At 32.0% G+C, this 14323-nt stretch overlaps 2 protein-coding genes across 4 annotated transcripts in view; both read left to right on the plus strand.

The window, feature by feature from the left end:
• The first annotated feature begins 734 nt into the window (after nucleotides 1-734).
• Nucleotides 735-4992, plus strand: sft2d2a (SFT2 domain containing 2a). The gene is made up of 8 exons (NM_001013288.2): nucleotides 735-930; nucleotides 1111-1200; nucleotides 2436-2521; nucleotides 2605-2686; nucleotides 3655-3690; nucleotides 3807-3865; nucleotides 4407-4436; nucleotides 4673-4992. Exons 1-8 carry the CDS (start codon nucleotides 865-867, stop codon nucleotides 4722-4724), a joined length of 501 nt encoding a protein of 166 aa, NP_001013306.1. The 5' UTR covers nucleotides 735-864; the 3' UTR covers nucleotides 4725-4992.
• A 269-nt stretch (nucleotides 4993-5261) lies between these two features.
• Nucleotides 5262-14323, plus strand: part of chd1l (chromodomain helicase DNA binding protein 1-like) — a 33441-nt gene continuing 24379 nt past the window's right edge. For 2 of the 3 annotated variants that reach the window (XR_012407224.1, XM_068221667.2), the window contains exons 1-7: nucleotides 5262-5462; nucleotides 8711-8823; nucleotides 8932-9038; nucleotides 11378-11492; nucleotides 11590-11621; nucleotides 13115-13196; nucleotides 13363-13525. Coding sequence is in view for 2 of the 3 variants with exons in the window: in XM_068221667.2 (XP_068077768.1) it covers nucleotides 5369-5462; nucleotides 8711-8823; nucleotides 8932-9038; nucleotides 11378-11492; nucleotides 11590-11621; nucleotides 13115-13196; nucleotides 13363-13525 (706 nt within the window). In the remaining variant the exon portion in view is untranslated. 3 annotated transcript variants of the gene reach the window in all.

Below are 14323 nucleotides of genomic sequence, written 5' to 3' on the forward strand. Positions count from 1 at the left end.
CCTTTAAGCTATTTTTTTTTCGATAGTCTACTGAACAAACCATCTTTATACAATAAATTGCCTAATTACCCTAATCTGCCTAGTTAACCTAATTAACCTAGTTAAGCCTTTAAATGTCAATTTAAGCTGTATAGTAGTATCTTGAAAAATATCTAGTAAAATATTATTTACTGTCATAAGGGCAAAGATAAAATAATTCAGTTATTAGAAATGAGTTATTAAAACAATTTTAATTAGAAATGTGTTGAAAAATATTCTCTCTGTTAAACAGAAATTGGTGAAACAATTAAACAGGGTGGCTAATAATTCTGACTTCAACTGTAGGCCTATTTAATAATGATTTTTTTTTAATGTAAAATATTCAAAGTTACCTATTAAAGTAGAAAAATAAGTGATCATATCAATTTTAATACTATAAAATGTTTTTGCTGATAGCAAGATTACGCCTAGTCGTTTGAAGAACAGCTACAAAATGTGAGATTCAATTACAGTTTATCAGTATTTGTAGGCTACACGGTCATCAAATGATAATTGCTCCGAATATGCTGACAAGTTTATTTAATTATATTAGCTGTTGTTACATTTTGTAGTTGTATTTTGTAAATGATTGTTAGCAGAGTATGGTGGTGTATTGATTGTTTTGATTCCCTAAAATCCCATCTTCGTACAAGAGTACTGACATACTTTTATAGAGGCAGCAATAGGTGGCGTGCTTGAGCAACAGGTAAATTCTTGAATGAAGGGAGATGAAGTTAAAGGTGAGCAGTGATGTCGTGCGAGAGTGCCTGTTGAACGATGATACAACACATTCTCAGAGATTTGGAGTGAATTAATTAGTGGATATAAAGAATTAAGAGTTCAATAATGGACAAACTCAGAGCGGTTCTGGGTGGTCGGGATGGAAACAATGATAACAGGAACATACTGCAGGTGAGTTACCAATAGTAATTTTCTAGAACTCCTAACGTGTGAAATTGTAATTGTAAAATTAATAAAATGACACAGGCTTACACTGCCGTTACAACTTAATTTCAGTTTTATTTTTCTTAATATTTTTACTTGGAGGTGCGAAAGCATGTAAATTACAGTTGTGTGTTGTGTTCACTGCAGGCGGCGAATGAAGCGTCCACACTGGGATGGGGAACGCGCGTGAAAGGATTCGTTGGTTGTTTGGTCGTTGGAGTAGTGTTCTCTATCTTGGTCAGTCATTTAAACTTTATTTCATTTTATTTTTTGTAGCTTCCTGACTATTGAGAAGGGCTAGGCGATGAGTTGGTGGAAAATGTTTAGAAGCTGTGTCACCGGTTTGGCCTGTTGTATAGAATGGCATTTCAAGTATCTTGAGTGAGAATAGGAAAATAACTTGTTTCTCTTTTAAGATGTTGTTTAACTTTCTGTATACCTTTCTGTTCACTCAAAAATTAAAACTGCCTATTAATTTTCTCACACAAAAGCCATCCTTGTTGAAAATATTGTCCTTGGTGATTCATAAAACGCAATTGAAAGGCAACCTGCACTTTTAGAGTCATAAAACAATATATAGGCTAAACAAAATTATTACCTGTTGCTCATGAAGACAAATTGATGTCTTATTAGGGGAAGCAATCAATAAGAAATTTAACATTATTTATGATGTTATTAATCTGCAGCCTCCCTTTTGGGAACATATTGTAGACACAAACTCATGTGAGCTGATGCTGTTTGTTTACATGTATGTATAGCTTCCTGGAAAAGCACTAGTATTAATGTTGCACACCAGAGGTGCCCAAACCTTTTCTTATGAAAGGCCGACATCCAAAGTTGATTGAGGGTGGTGGGCCGAAGCTAAATATACTAAACTGCAATACATTAAAGTAGCCATGATAACTTCCTAAATTAATAATATTTAAACATATTTCGGAAAAATTATTTAATCATATCAGTAATCTATATATATATATATATATATATATATATATATATATATATATATATATATATATATATATATATATATATATATATATATACAAATTCACATTTAATTTAAACATTATTTTCAGTTTTGCCTTTTTTTTGTAGCTCAGCAATTAAACAAAATGTTATGTAAAATTGAAAAGGATGAATTCGGTTTGAGGGATTTACCCCAACCTTCCCCATTTTTGGTCCATTTCTTCTCACGGGCCCTAGTTTGGGCAACTTTCTTGGAAACACTGTTTTGATTCTTGCATGTGCAAAAAACACTTTATAACACCTCACTGCATCATCACAAGCTACGGGTATTAATTTTATTTACTCTGCATATTATTTTGACTGTGATAGTGCCAGTAGAAAATGTTGAATCTGCAAGGACTGTGGTTTCACTTCAAAATATTCTGATGAAAAAATAAATGCTTCTTCTAGAAATATCCTTTTAACTGTCATATTAATAATATACATTTTTTTATCTACCTCAGGGAGTAGGTTGCCTGTTTATTCCCAAAATTGGGATACTTCTTTTTGTTGTGTTTTATACATTGGGAAACGTTTGCTCCTTAGCAAGGTGAGTCATCTGGTTTATAGCAACTAAAATTCTGTGACTATTTGCATTGTATTTTAATTAATTTCATTTGAACTCCTCAACAGCACCATGTTTTTAATGGGACCAGTGAAACAGCTGAAACGCATGTGTGACAAGACCAGAGCCTTTGCTACTGTTGTGATGATAGTGAGTTAATCTTTTCCACACCACACTCTGCTTGACTTTACATGTAAAGCCATCAATGAGGATGTGACTTGTTGTAAAAATAATGCAGACATGTTAGTTGTCTTGCAGTTTCTGGCTTTTCAAGTTTTAAAGCAAATGACGCTTGAAAGAAGTTTATTAATTACTAGGGCCAGACAGAATCTGTGGACATTTTTGCTATTTCTGCAGAGAATTTTGTAAAAAAAATTGCAGTTTTATGCGGAATCAGTTTGGGAGTATCATAACTGCAAATTTAATAAATGAAATAAAATATAATAGGTTTTTAACCTTTATTTAATGTTTACAATGCAAATCCAATTAGATTCACTTATTTGGCAAACAAAGCAAGTCTCTCATATAATACATCTAATAAAAGATAGAAAATATTACTTTACAAACTGTATTGTAAATAAATCATATGCACATTTTCATATTAGCCAATAATAATACTGAAATTAATTTAAAAACAGAATAAATATTATTTTAAACATACATACATGTTTAAATAAATAGACTGCAGATTTCTGTGCACACAGATTCCATATAGGCTGACTTATTACTTAAATTATGGATTACTATTTCTAACAACCAAGCAATACTGCATGAAATGTTTACCAGTCAAAAAAGTAAAAACAGGCCTTTTTAAACTTTTTTCATTTCTGGTGTTTTAAGAACAAAACAAACTTTAGTTTTCGGCTGAAATCACCTATTATGATTTTCACTATTCAATAAGAATCTAATAAAATTATCCTAATTTTGAAAGTAAAAACATATTGCCTTTAAATAACTTTAAAAAAAACTCTAAGAATTAATGCATTATATTTCAAAAACATGTTGGATGCGCCAAAAAGTGTTAGAATTATTATTTGAATTCATGTGCTCTCTTTGGAAACATTTGACCAGATGTTTAATGAGTACTAAAAGTTTCACTATTTTTTCTCTGTCCATAGACATGTCTGGTTCTCACACTCTGTGCAGTATTTTGGGTGAGCTTTCTGCATTTCTCCCTGCTGTATAGTTTTAGATTTTATCTCTGTATATAATAAATCTAATAGAATTAGCTTTCTTTAATACTAATTCAACACTAATCTCTGTACAACAGTGGAAGATCTTTGCTCTCACTCTGCTGTTTGTCATTCTTCAAGTCCTTGCATTTGCATGGTAAGTTTACAATGACACATTATTTTAAGCATGGACACCACACTGTATAACTTACAATTTCATTTACCTTTAAAAAACAAATAAAAAAAAAGTATAGAATGTTATCTGATAAAATTTTAGGATAATGTCCTGACCCCAGTGCTATACATGCTGCATATACAGATTATTGAAAGTTCAAAGCAATATGTTTGCTGGGTTTGTACTATTTGTCTTAAGTAAAATCAATGTCCATTGTTTCTTTTCTTTGATATGTTCAAAATAATGAACACATTCTCTCATTGACTGTGTGAATAATTATGACTACTTTAATTTAAATTCATCAATTTGTTTTAAAAGCTTATTAATTAACTAAAAAGTAACTCGCATGACATTTTTGAAAAACTTACTCAAATATTACTTATTTGTTTAATGCAATACTTTACTTGTTACTTAGAAAAGTAAAATTATTACGTAACTCTTGTTACTTGTAATGCGTTACCACCAACACTGCTTTTTCCTGTACTGAAATACATTTGATCAATTTATTAATTTTTCTTTATAGGTATGGCCTCTCATACATCCCTTTTGCAAGGTTAGTCATTATTTGTGATTTTAACATATTATTTTGTCTTAAAATATTGAATTAGATAAAACATATTAAGCATTTGATGGATGTGTGAATATTTGTTAGGTGGTTCATTCTGCTGTGGCGACCCCTAAAATAGAGACTAAACTGAAGAAAGTAAATGAATGCTAGAAAATAAATATGACACAATTGAAACCAAGTACAGTATTTTTAATTCTCTATGCTGTCTTTGTCTTAACCAGGGATGCTGTACTGAAGTTTTTCTCCATGTTGTGCAACATGTGTATGAAATGAAGAGCTGATGTTTATCCTTTCATCACTCTGGGAACTGGGAACACTCTGCTCAAGTATTCTGCAATTCTGGGGTCCACAAATAATCACTGAGACTATGGGATGGTGCTAGTTGTAATCGCTAACGTTAGCTGGACGACATGCTAAATCTGACTGTACAAAAGATTACATTTTACTGAATGTGTTTTAAATGTGTTGTAAAACAGATTTGTAAATGTTATGAAATGTCTTAAAATTGATATTTATTAAAGTAGATATTGCAGTTATATACTAAAAAGCTGACCTTCTATTTTTTTCTGTATCTTTGTCTGATACTATTTGTAAATGAAGTCTAGCTCAATTTTTTTTTCTGTGTCAGAATGTTGAATATAATTCAAAGGATAATCCGAGATTTGAGAATTTAAGATCTTTACACACGTATTCTTTATAAAATATACATATTTTAAATATATATGTACTTTTTTAAGAATGGCGCCTTTAAAGAGCGCGTGCTTGCGTTGCCAACTTGTCATTGGACAGCGTCAGTTTTGCTACCCGCCCATTCACTATTGCAGGAAGTAGAAAAACAAGTCACGTCAAACTGGCGCGCACAAGCTATTAAAGAGAAAAGAAATTCAGATGATTTAACATAAACGTAAACAACAAGGATGTCCACATTTCTTCGAGCAGTCAGAAACAACATACCAGAAAAGGACAAATCTGAACTAACGGAGAATGACCTGAAGAAATGGGGACTTGGAGGTGTGTGGAGCAATTGCGAGCTAACTTACTTGTTTAAGTTAATGTTTAACGCTTAACCCTACGTTAATCGTATTTAGCCCGTTTTGGATCAGGTAAATCATTAGTTTACAAAAAGTTTTGGATATAACGTTACATCAATAACGTACCGATAACTTCTCGTTAATGAATTTGCTTAAAAAAGTTTTACATTCCCAAAGTTTTACCTCATTGCCCATTTGTATTTATAAAAATACGAAGAATCATTTGCGATTTAGATGCATAGATTTACGTTTGTGAACTTCATATAGAAAACTTATGCCATTTTATTTTGATAAATTACATTTATAAGTACATTTAATATGATAATTACCTGGATCAACCCTTTTAATAGAAATTAATACCGTACATTTATTTCTCATGATTAGCTCAAGAACAATCCAGGTGGATAAAAACTAATACAATAAAACTAATATTTATTTCTAACAAGCAAAATAAATATTAACGTTACTCTAATAAAGTTTTTAAACATTATAATTTGATTTGCTCGTACACTGAAAAACTCCTATGTGATCTATGGGAAAATGCAAATAATTTTTCAAAGTAACTTTACAATAACAGAACTGATTTTGTCTGAATATGCGTATGATTTTATCCATGATATTATTTACATACATAAATGTATAGGTAAGACATAACTTGATTTAATGTAATTTATTAATGTTGCTCAAATTCATGTACAGTTTATACACGTTGATATCTTTAGATTTCACCCCACTCCTTTGTTTTGTAATGGTTTACTCCACCTTTATTGGACTGTTTTAAGTTATATTAAAAAAAATTTGAGACAGACAGAGCAACACACAGGGTTCATAAGGTCATGGAAAACCTGGAAAAGTCATGTAATTTTGACATGGCATTTTCCAGGCCTTAATAAAAATTTTGGAAAAATTAGAAAAACACACAAAGTTTTGGAAAAGTCATGGAAATTAGTTTAACAAATATCTCTATACCTAAATTAGGGCTGCACGATATTGGGATGAAATGTGTTGTATTTCTGTGATTATATATTGCGATGTGAATGCAATTTCACCAGATGATTTAACAGGTTTATTTGGATTGATTGGGGGATTTTGTAAAGGAGTGAATCTTGAATAATATATAACAAATAACTTACAAGCATAGATAAATTAAATATAGCAAAGACAAAAGTGAATAATGATATAGTCTCCATTGTATATTATTTAATCTTTCTTAAAGTTACAAAAAGTTTCTTGTGGCTGGTTGTTTTAAAATTTGAAATATTGAAATGTTCTCACAGTCAAAGGCCTGAAAGGGACAGTTTTGTCAAAGATGAAAATGTAATCACTATTTACTGACCCTTCACTATAGTTATTAAATTATATATTTTTTGTGTTCATTTAAAAAAAAAATGAAAATCATTAATGTTTGAAACAAGTGAAGGGTGTAACGAAATTGGTAAGTAATTTTTGGATGAACTATCTCTTTAAAAATTCATGCAGATGACAAATGTTTGTTCCATTATGATTAAACTATAATCCCAACATTGCATGTCCTGCAATGTGACTATTGCAGATGCACATATTACAATATCGATTCTGAACCACATTATACAGCCCTATCTTGTATACAGGTTAGTTGTCTTCTTTTCTGTTCTTGGCCAAAAACTTGCTCTCACCATCATCAAAATTTTACATGGATATAAAAAGTAATTTAAATAAAATAGATTGTTGCCTGTTATATGATATGCTGTAATAAATTTAAACACCATTCTTTTTCTTGTTATTTACCATGTATATGTAGACATTACATGAAACATTACGTCATGAATAGTCATGGAATTTTAGTAGTAAGAATGTGTATGAACCCTGAACAGTTTTTTGGCCGGAGTTTATTGTTACCTTGCATCTTTAATTGGATGGAAAGCCGAGTTGATTTATTGCCTGACTGATTTTCTGAAATTCTGATAGTTCAGTGTAATATAAATAAATAATCATGGATTGATTCATTAATATATGGCATATCTAGGCATGGGCCGGTATGAGATTCTGATGGTATGATAACCTTTAATAAAAATATCACGGTTTCACAGTATCACGATATTGTGATTACTGCGCTAAAATATTTTCTTTTTAAATGTCTGCATAAAAAAACAAAAACTTTTTTCCCCTTTGAAAACAAAGATTCATAATATCTTGTTACAGTAAACATGTCAGGCTAAATAATTCAAATGAATCAATGACTTCTGCTGTCTTCATTTGTTTCAAAAACAAATTTCTTTACCATTTAAAATGGCATTTTTGGATAATTTTTTTTTCTGCTGGAGATACTGTTGTCCTAAAAAACTAAAAAGAAATGTAAATAAAAGATTTTACACAAATTTTAGGAACGATATTACAGAAAACTTTTTCGGTTTTAAAACCTAGACTTTTTCAAACTGGGGTATACCTTGAAAACGGTTATCGTCCCATGCCTAGGCATATCTCAATCTTAACCTGATGTCAAATTTACTTAAACACAAAGATGCACTTTGCATTAAATTTGTATATCAAAAAAGGATGATTTTTATTAAAAATAAAATATTTTATTAGAATTTTTTACAAGTGATTACAATGGTCAATGTCATCAATGGGGTAATGCACACAGACTTTTATCTTCAGTCAGTCAGCCCCAGGGCTTCTGGTGAATTGTCATCCCATACAAAATCACAGCAAAAAAGATCTGATTTCTTGAAATAACAGTGATAATCTCTGCCTGGCTGAGATAAGATATAAATTGGGTATCAGACCAAACAAGAAGCACTGCATTAAATTATATTATTCCATGCCATGTCTATTAAAAATGGAAATTAATTTTACCTCAGTATTTTCAATGGAGTTTTTGCGCTTACCTGCTTCTATTGGCGGCACTTGCGTTTAAATAGTCTCTTTTTATGTTTTAATAACCAAATAGATGCTTAAGTCTTTTTAACTGTTTATATTTGATGGTGTTATTACATAACACCATCAAAGCTGTAAAAGGAACTTTATGAAAGGGAAAATAGTCGCATGAAGCTTTCACCGGAAGTTCCTTATTGGCTGAAAAACACTAGCTGTGCATATATTTTCGGGCATGATTGACTTTTCACGTGTCACATTAATTGGAGCAGTGAAATAAGGCTTCGAACACCTGTTACATGATTTAAAATACTCTAAATCTGAAAGTTTTTTTCTTACAAACAACGCTGTTATCCTTTATCTCTTTCCTAATAGCTATTCATCTGAGGCCTTATCAGCTGGATGGAGTGAAGTGGCTGTCACTGTGTATGAAGAACCAGCAGGGCTGCATCCTCGGTGATGAGATGGGTCTGGGCAAGACCTGTCAGGTTAGTAATGGGATGGCTTTATCTTGCTTATATTGCTTGCTTTTAAGCCGAAAGATTTATTCCGAGATGTCAGATATGAGATAAGTGAGATGTCATGCTCTGCTGTAGACCATCTCTTTGCTGGCGTATGCTCGAGGAAGCCTTAAGATGAACGGGCCGTTCCTTGTGCTTTGTCCCTTGGCTGTTTTGGAGAACTGGAGGCAAGAGTTGGAACGGTAAGAGACATTGGTTGTGATCAGAATTGTGTGGTCAATTTAGATTATGAAGAATGCACGATAAAGTTCTTGGTTCATTACTGTGCTGCTATGAATGCTTACATTTTTAGTAATCGATAACAGTTTACTTCTATGACATTTCTTATTCATTTTAATGACTTTCAGATTCATAAAATGTTTTTTTGTGTTCAGCAGAAAAAAAGTAATTCATAAATGTTTGGCCCCAATTGAGGATATGTAAATGATTCGATTTTAGTTTAACTAACCCTTAAAATAGCTTAAAATGGATATTTATTAAATCAGAGACTGTTAAAAGTTGCAATTTCTGTTTTTCGAAATTTGTTTCAATATTGTGTAATGGTAACATTGTAAATAAAAGACTAGCTTCGGTTTGCTGGGAACCATTTTTTAAAAAGAAATGTGCGTGTGTGTGTTAAGAATGCAATATTTTTAGTCCCAAACTGTTTTATATTAAAAAAAAAAAACTAAATAAGGCTAAATATTTATCAGATTTTTTCACAGACATGAATTCACAAATATTTTTTATATAATTTACACAATATTCCATACATACTCAGATACTTCAAAATAAAAACACTATTTGACGAAAAGGACAAATATTTTGAAACAATTTTTTTGAAAAACATGAATCACAATTTTTTTGACGCATGTATTCCATACATACCAATATATTCCAAAATAACCAGATCATAAAGCATAAATGTTTGTTCCCACATGTGGACCATTGTATAAGGGAATTTTCAGTTTTGAATTGTCCCTTTAAATATCTTAAAATGAGAATTTATTTACTCAGATATTGTGAGCTATTGAAAGTTGCACTCTCTATTTGTTTACCTTTGTCTTAATATTGTAATTTAAAGACTAACTTGGATTTACTGGTAATCTTAAAAAAAAATGTGTGTGTGTGTGCTAAGAATGGAACATTTTCAGTCTCAAAGTGTGTTATATTTGAAGAAATTAGTAAATATTTTTAACAAATTTTTTTTGACACATGAATTCACTAATTATTTTACGAAAATATTTTGACACTTATATTCCATATTTACCCAGATTCTTCAAAATAACCAGAATTAAATTAACCCATAAATGTTTGATCCCACTTTTGGGCTAGGAAAGCTTGAGTAAATTGTTAGTTTTAGTTGAAATATCCCTTTAAACATCTTTAAATGTGTATTTATTAAGTCAGATATTGTGATCTATTGAAAGTTGCACTTTCCATTTTGTTTTCCTTTGTCTTAACATTGCGTAACGATAACATCTTCTAAATTAAGAATAAAGACTAGCTTGGGTTTACAGGTATTGTTTAAAAATGCTAAATAGGGACATGAATAAAATGAGTAAGTTTTAATTTTTATGTGAAATATCTCTTGAAATATGTTAAAATGGATATTTATTCAATCAGATAGTTGTGATCTTAAAAGTTTTACTTAATTTTTTTTTACTTTTGTCCTAATATAGTGCAATGATAACATCTTGTAAATATAGCTTGGTATTAGTTTGGGTTTACAGGTAATCTTTGCAAAAAATATGTGTGTTTCAGTCCCACAGTTTGTTTTATTTGACGAAAAGGCTAAATGCATTTAACACATTTTATTGACAAACATGAATTCAAAAATTATTTTACAAAACTTTTTTTGACGCATGTATTCCATACATATCCAAATGCTCCGATATAACCAGATCATAAAACATAATTATTTAATCCCACTTGAGGATCATTATATGATGAGTGAATTTTCAGTTTTGAAATATCCCTTTAAATATCTTAAAATGGATCTTAATTAAATCAGATATTGTGAGCTATTGAAAGTTGGACTTTCTATTTTTCTACTTTTGTCTTAATATTGTGTACTGACGATAATATCTATCAAATTAAAGTCTACCTTTGATTTAAAGGCAATCTTGTGTGTTAAGAATGGCGCCTTTTCAGTCCCAAAGTGTGTAATATTTGAAGAAAAGTTTAAATATATTGTCCACATTTAAGACAGACATGAATTCTCAACTTTTTTGATGCATGTATTCCATAAATGTCTAGATTCTTCAAAACAACCAGAACATGCAACATTTAGCAATAAACAAAGTGGTGAAAAGGATAAATTTTATTTAGTTCAGTTGACAGCAGATTTACACTCTCAGCTAAACTTACTGAGCAGCATTTATGGCCATAATCAGATGATTTTACAAGCAAGAAGTCCATGTGTTGTCACTGTCACTAGATGGAGACAATCGCAAATAAATTCTGAATATTCTAAGTCCTCCTTGAATGGGAAATCCAGTTCAGATGAAAGATTGCTTCTGGTTTTCTTGCTTTCCTTCAGTTTCTGCCCTAGTCTGTCTGTGATCTGTTACACTGGGGATAAAGAGAGAAGGGCAGAGCTCCAGCAAAACCTAAAGAGTGACCCACGGTTTCATGTTCTTCTCACCACCTATGAGGTACGAACACCTTTTATCAGAATAACCTTCTGAGGGTTGCTATCCAAACCTGTGAGCTGTTCTTTTTTTAATGGAAACTCTTTCTCATATTTAATAGATGTGCCTTAAGGATGCCCGCTACCTAAAAAGGTGATTTTTCTTTCCTGTTTTTGGCATGAAATTATATGAATAGATATAATAACCCTTAATACTGCTACTCAGGAATTTTGAATGTAATTAACCGTGTTTACACAATAGTGTTTTTTCCGCCTAAGTTCTGCTGGTTGACGCATGTGCTGAATTTTCCTTGCCAATCTTAAGCCAATTGTAATGGTTTGTTTTGGTTCAATGTGGAATTTCCACAACCCTTGAAGAGCTCGGGGGATCAGAGTGATCCTACTTGGCCCCACCCTGATCCAGAATAGTGTTTTTATATATATATTTTTTATCACTTATTATTTAATGATGGTGTTGGAGATGTATATTTGTAAATTTTGTTTATTTAATGTTAAATTCCCTCTCAAAACATGCTTTGTGGTCATTTAACACTTTTTAAAGTTAAAGGTTCCGTGAAATTAAAATAAAGTTTTTTTTTAGATGTAACAAGCAGTATGTTAGTTAAGGATGTCTAATGGATCAACAAATCACGTAACCTCATACTTCAGTTTCTCCTCAAATCTTGGTCAATCTTATGCTCTTTAGTATCTGACATGCCCCGCCCCCTTCAACACTCATTTGCTTTTCATTTGATGTGCTTGAGCTCAACCGTTTTCACTGACAGAGCTGTGAGAAAAACAATAAAACAAAGCCACTCTGTCCCACTCTCTCTTCATGTTTTAGTTGAGATTACGTCCAATTTCGGATAAAAATTACACAATTCACAGCACTTTACAGGACTTCTTCGTAACCTAATTTTAAATGTAAATATTGATTAATTCCACAATTTGAATTTTAAGCCCTATGAAATTTTTCCAAATTCTATTTTATTATAATTTTTTTTTGTTCCAAATGTTGTTTTTCTCTGTCTTTTTTATTGTTTTTGATTAGAGTTGCTTGTCGTTGGTTTTTTAAAAATAACTGATTTATAATAAATTAGCCATTTGTAGCTGTAAAGGTTTTGTGTCATATTTTTAATTATTTAGACAAAAATATTGTCTAATTTTTTTTTTTTATGTCCAACAAATATCAGTTATCAACATGAAACAACATAATAACAATAATGTACAAATCATTCATTCATTTTCTTTTCGGCTTAGTCCGTTTATTAATCAGGGGTCGACACAGCGGAATGAACTGCCAACTTATCTATCATATGTTTTATGCAGCAAATGCCCTTCCAGCTGCAACCCAGTACTGGGAAACCATCCATACACACTCATTCACACTCATACACCATGAACAGTTTAGCTTATTTAATTCACCTATAGTGAACCGAAGCACCTGGAGGTAACCCACATGAACATGGGGGAGAACATGCAAACTCCACATAGAAATGCCAACTGACCCAGCTGGATATCGAACGAGGCAACTGTGTTGTGAGGCAACGGTGCTAACCATTGAGCCACCGTGTTGCCCAATAATGTATCATAACATGAAAATTGTAATCGGTTTTATTGTTGTAAGTGACTTTTTTCTTCCCACAGCTGGAAATGGAAGATTTTAGTTGTGGATGAGGCTCACCGCCTCAAGAACCAGGAGTCGTTGCTTCACCAAACCCTCAAAGAGGTTACACAATTCCACTTTAACACAATAGGCATGCTAATGCTTTAAAATTTGCCATTGTTGTATATAAATTCACTGTCAGTCTATAAAACTCCTGATAATAATTCCCCTTCCTGTCATTTTCTCAGCTTTCTCTTTCTATTAACTGACATCCTTTTTTCCCCCACAGTTTACAGTGGGATTTCGAGTGCTACTGACAGGCACCCCCATTCAGAATAACTTACAAGAAGTCTATTCCCTCCTCACCTTCATCCAGCCCAGTGTGTTTCTCCCTGAAGCTGTTGAGGACTTTGTCAATGCCTACGCAGACATACAGACTGAACCTGCTCTTGGTATGACAGCGCGAGGCATTGCAGTTTGAGTATAAAAATCAAATCCTTAGCGCTGAAAGACGTTTTATCTACCACGACCCTTATTAGCACTTAAAGCTTTTGGCTTAATCAAATGTTAAAAGGCACCTTTTTTACCCCTTTTACAAATCTAAATAAGCCTTTGGTGTCTCCAGAATGTGTCTGTAAAGTTTCAGCTCAAAATACCCATTAGATATTATTTTATAGCCTCCAGAATTTTCCCATTTTGGTGTCTGAGTACATTGTAGCTGCTTTTGCAGCCTGTGGCTTTAAATGCAAACAAGCTGCTTCTCCCCGCCCACCATTCCCACGTGCATGTCTGCTTCTCATCATGCGTTAGGTCAAATAAACAGTAGTCAGTGATAGAGACAGGCGCGCATAAAGCTTAAATACAGCTCATTAGTAAAAAATAACTAGTATTTGTATTTGTGAGTTAATTCAAGCCTTTCTGAAATGATGAGTCTCACACAAATATGACGCAACACACACACACACTCACTGCACATGGTGATTATAACTGTTAGGAAGTCGATTTTGATTTTACTTTCTTTATTACAAACATGCTCTGTTTTAAAAATGTTTTAAACTTTTAAAAATCACAGAGAGTTGTAACAAATATTTGAATCCCAGTTTATTTGCAAATTGTTCTGTGGACGTGTGTATACATGTTATTATACAAACATGATGCCTGTAAATCAATTCGGTGGGTGGGGAAAACTGCACTCCTATGTCACGTTGCGGTGGGTCTCAAAATTACTGACATTTGGGTCCTATTTTAAT

Source organism: Danio rerio, chromosome 6, assembly GCF_049306965.1.
Source record: "Danio rerio strain Tuebingen ecotype United States chromosome 6, GRCz12tu, whole genome shotgun sequence".
Lineage (NCBI taxonomy): Eukaryota > Metazoa > Chordata > Actinopteri > Cypriniformes > Danionidae > Danio > Danio rerio.

What these genes read in the sequence shown, in the direction of transcription:
- sft2d2a (NM_001013288.2), top strand. Translation starts at nt 865, where the DNA reads ATGGACAAACTCAGAGCGGTTCTGGGTGGTCGGGATGGAAACAATGAT. An exon ending in ATAACAGGAACATACTGCAG is followed by an intron (nt 931 to 1,110) that starts GTGAGTTACCAA and finishes TGTTCACTGCAG; the next exon opens with GCGGCGAATGAAGCGTCCAC. An exon ending in GAGTAGTGTTCTCTATCTTG is followed by an intron (nt 1,201 to 2,435) that starts GTCAGTCATTTA and finishes TATCTACCTCAG; the next exon opens with GGAGTAGGTTGCCTGTTTAT.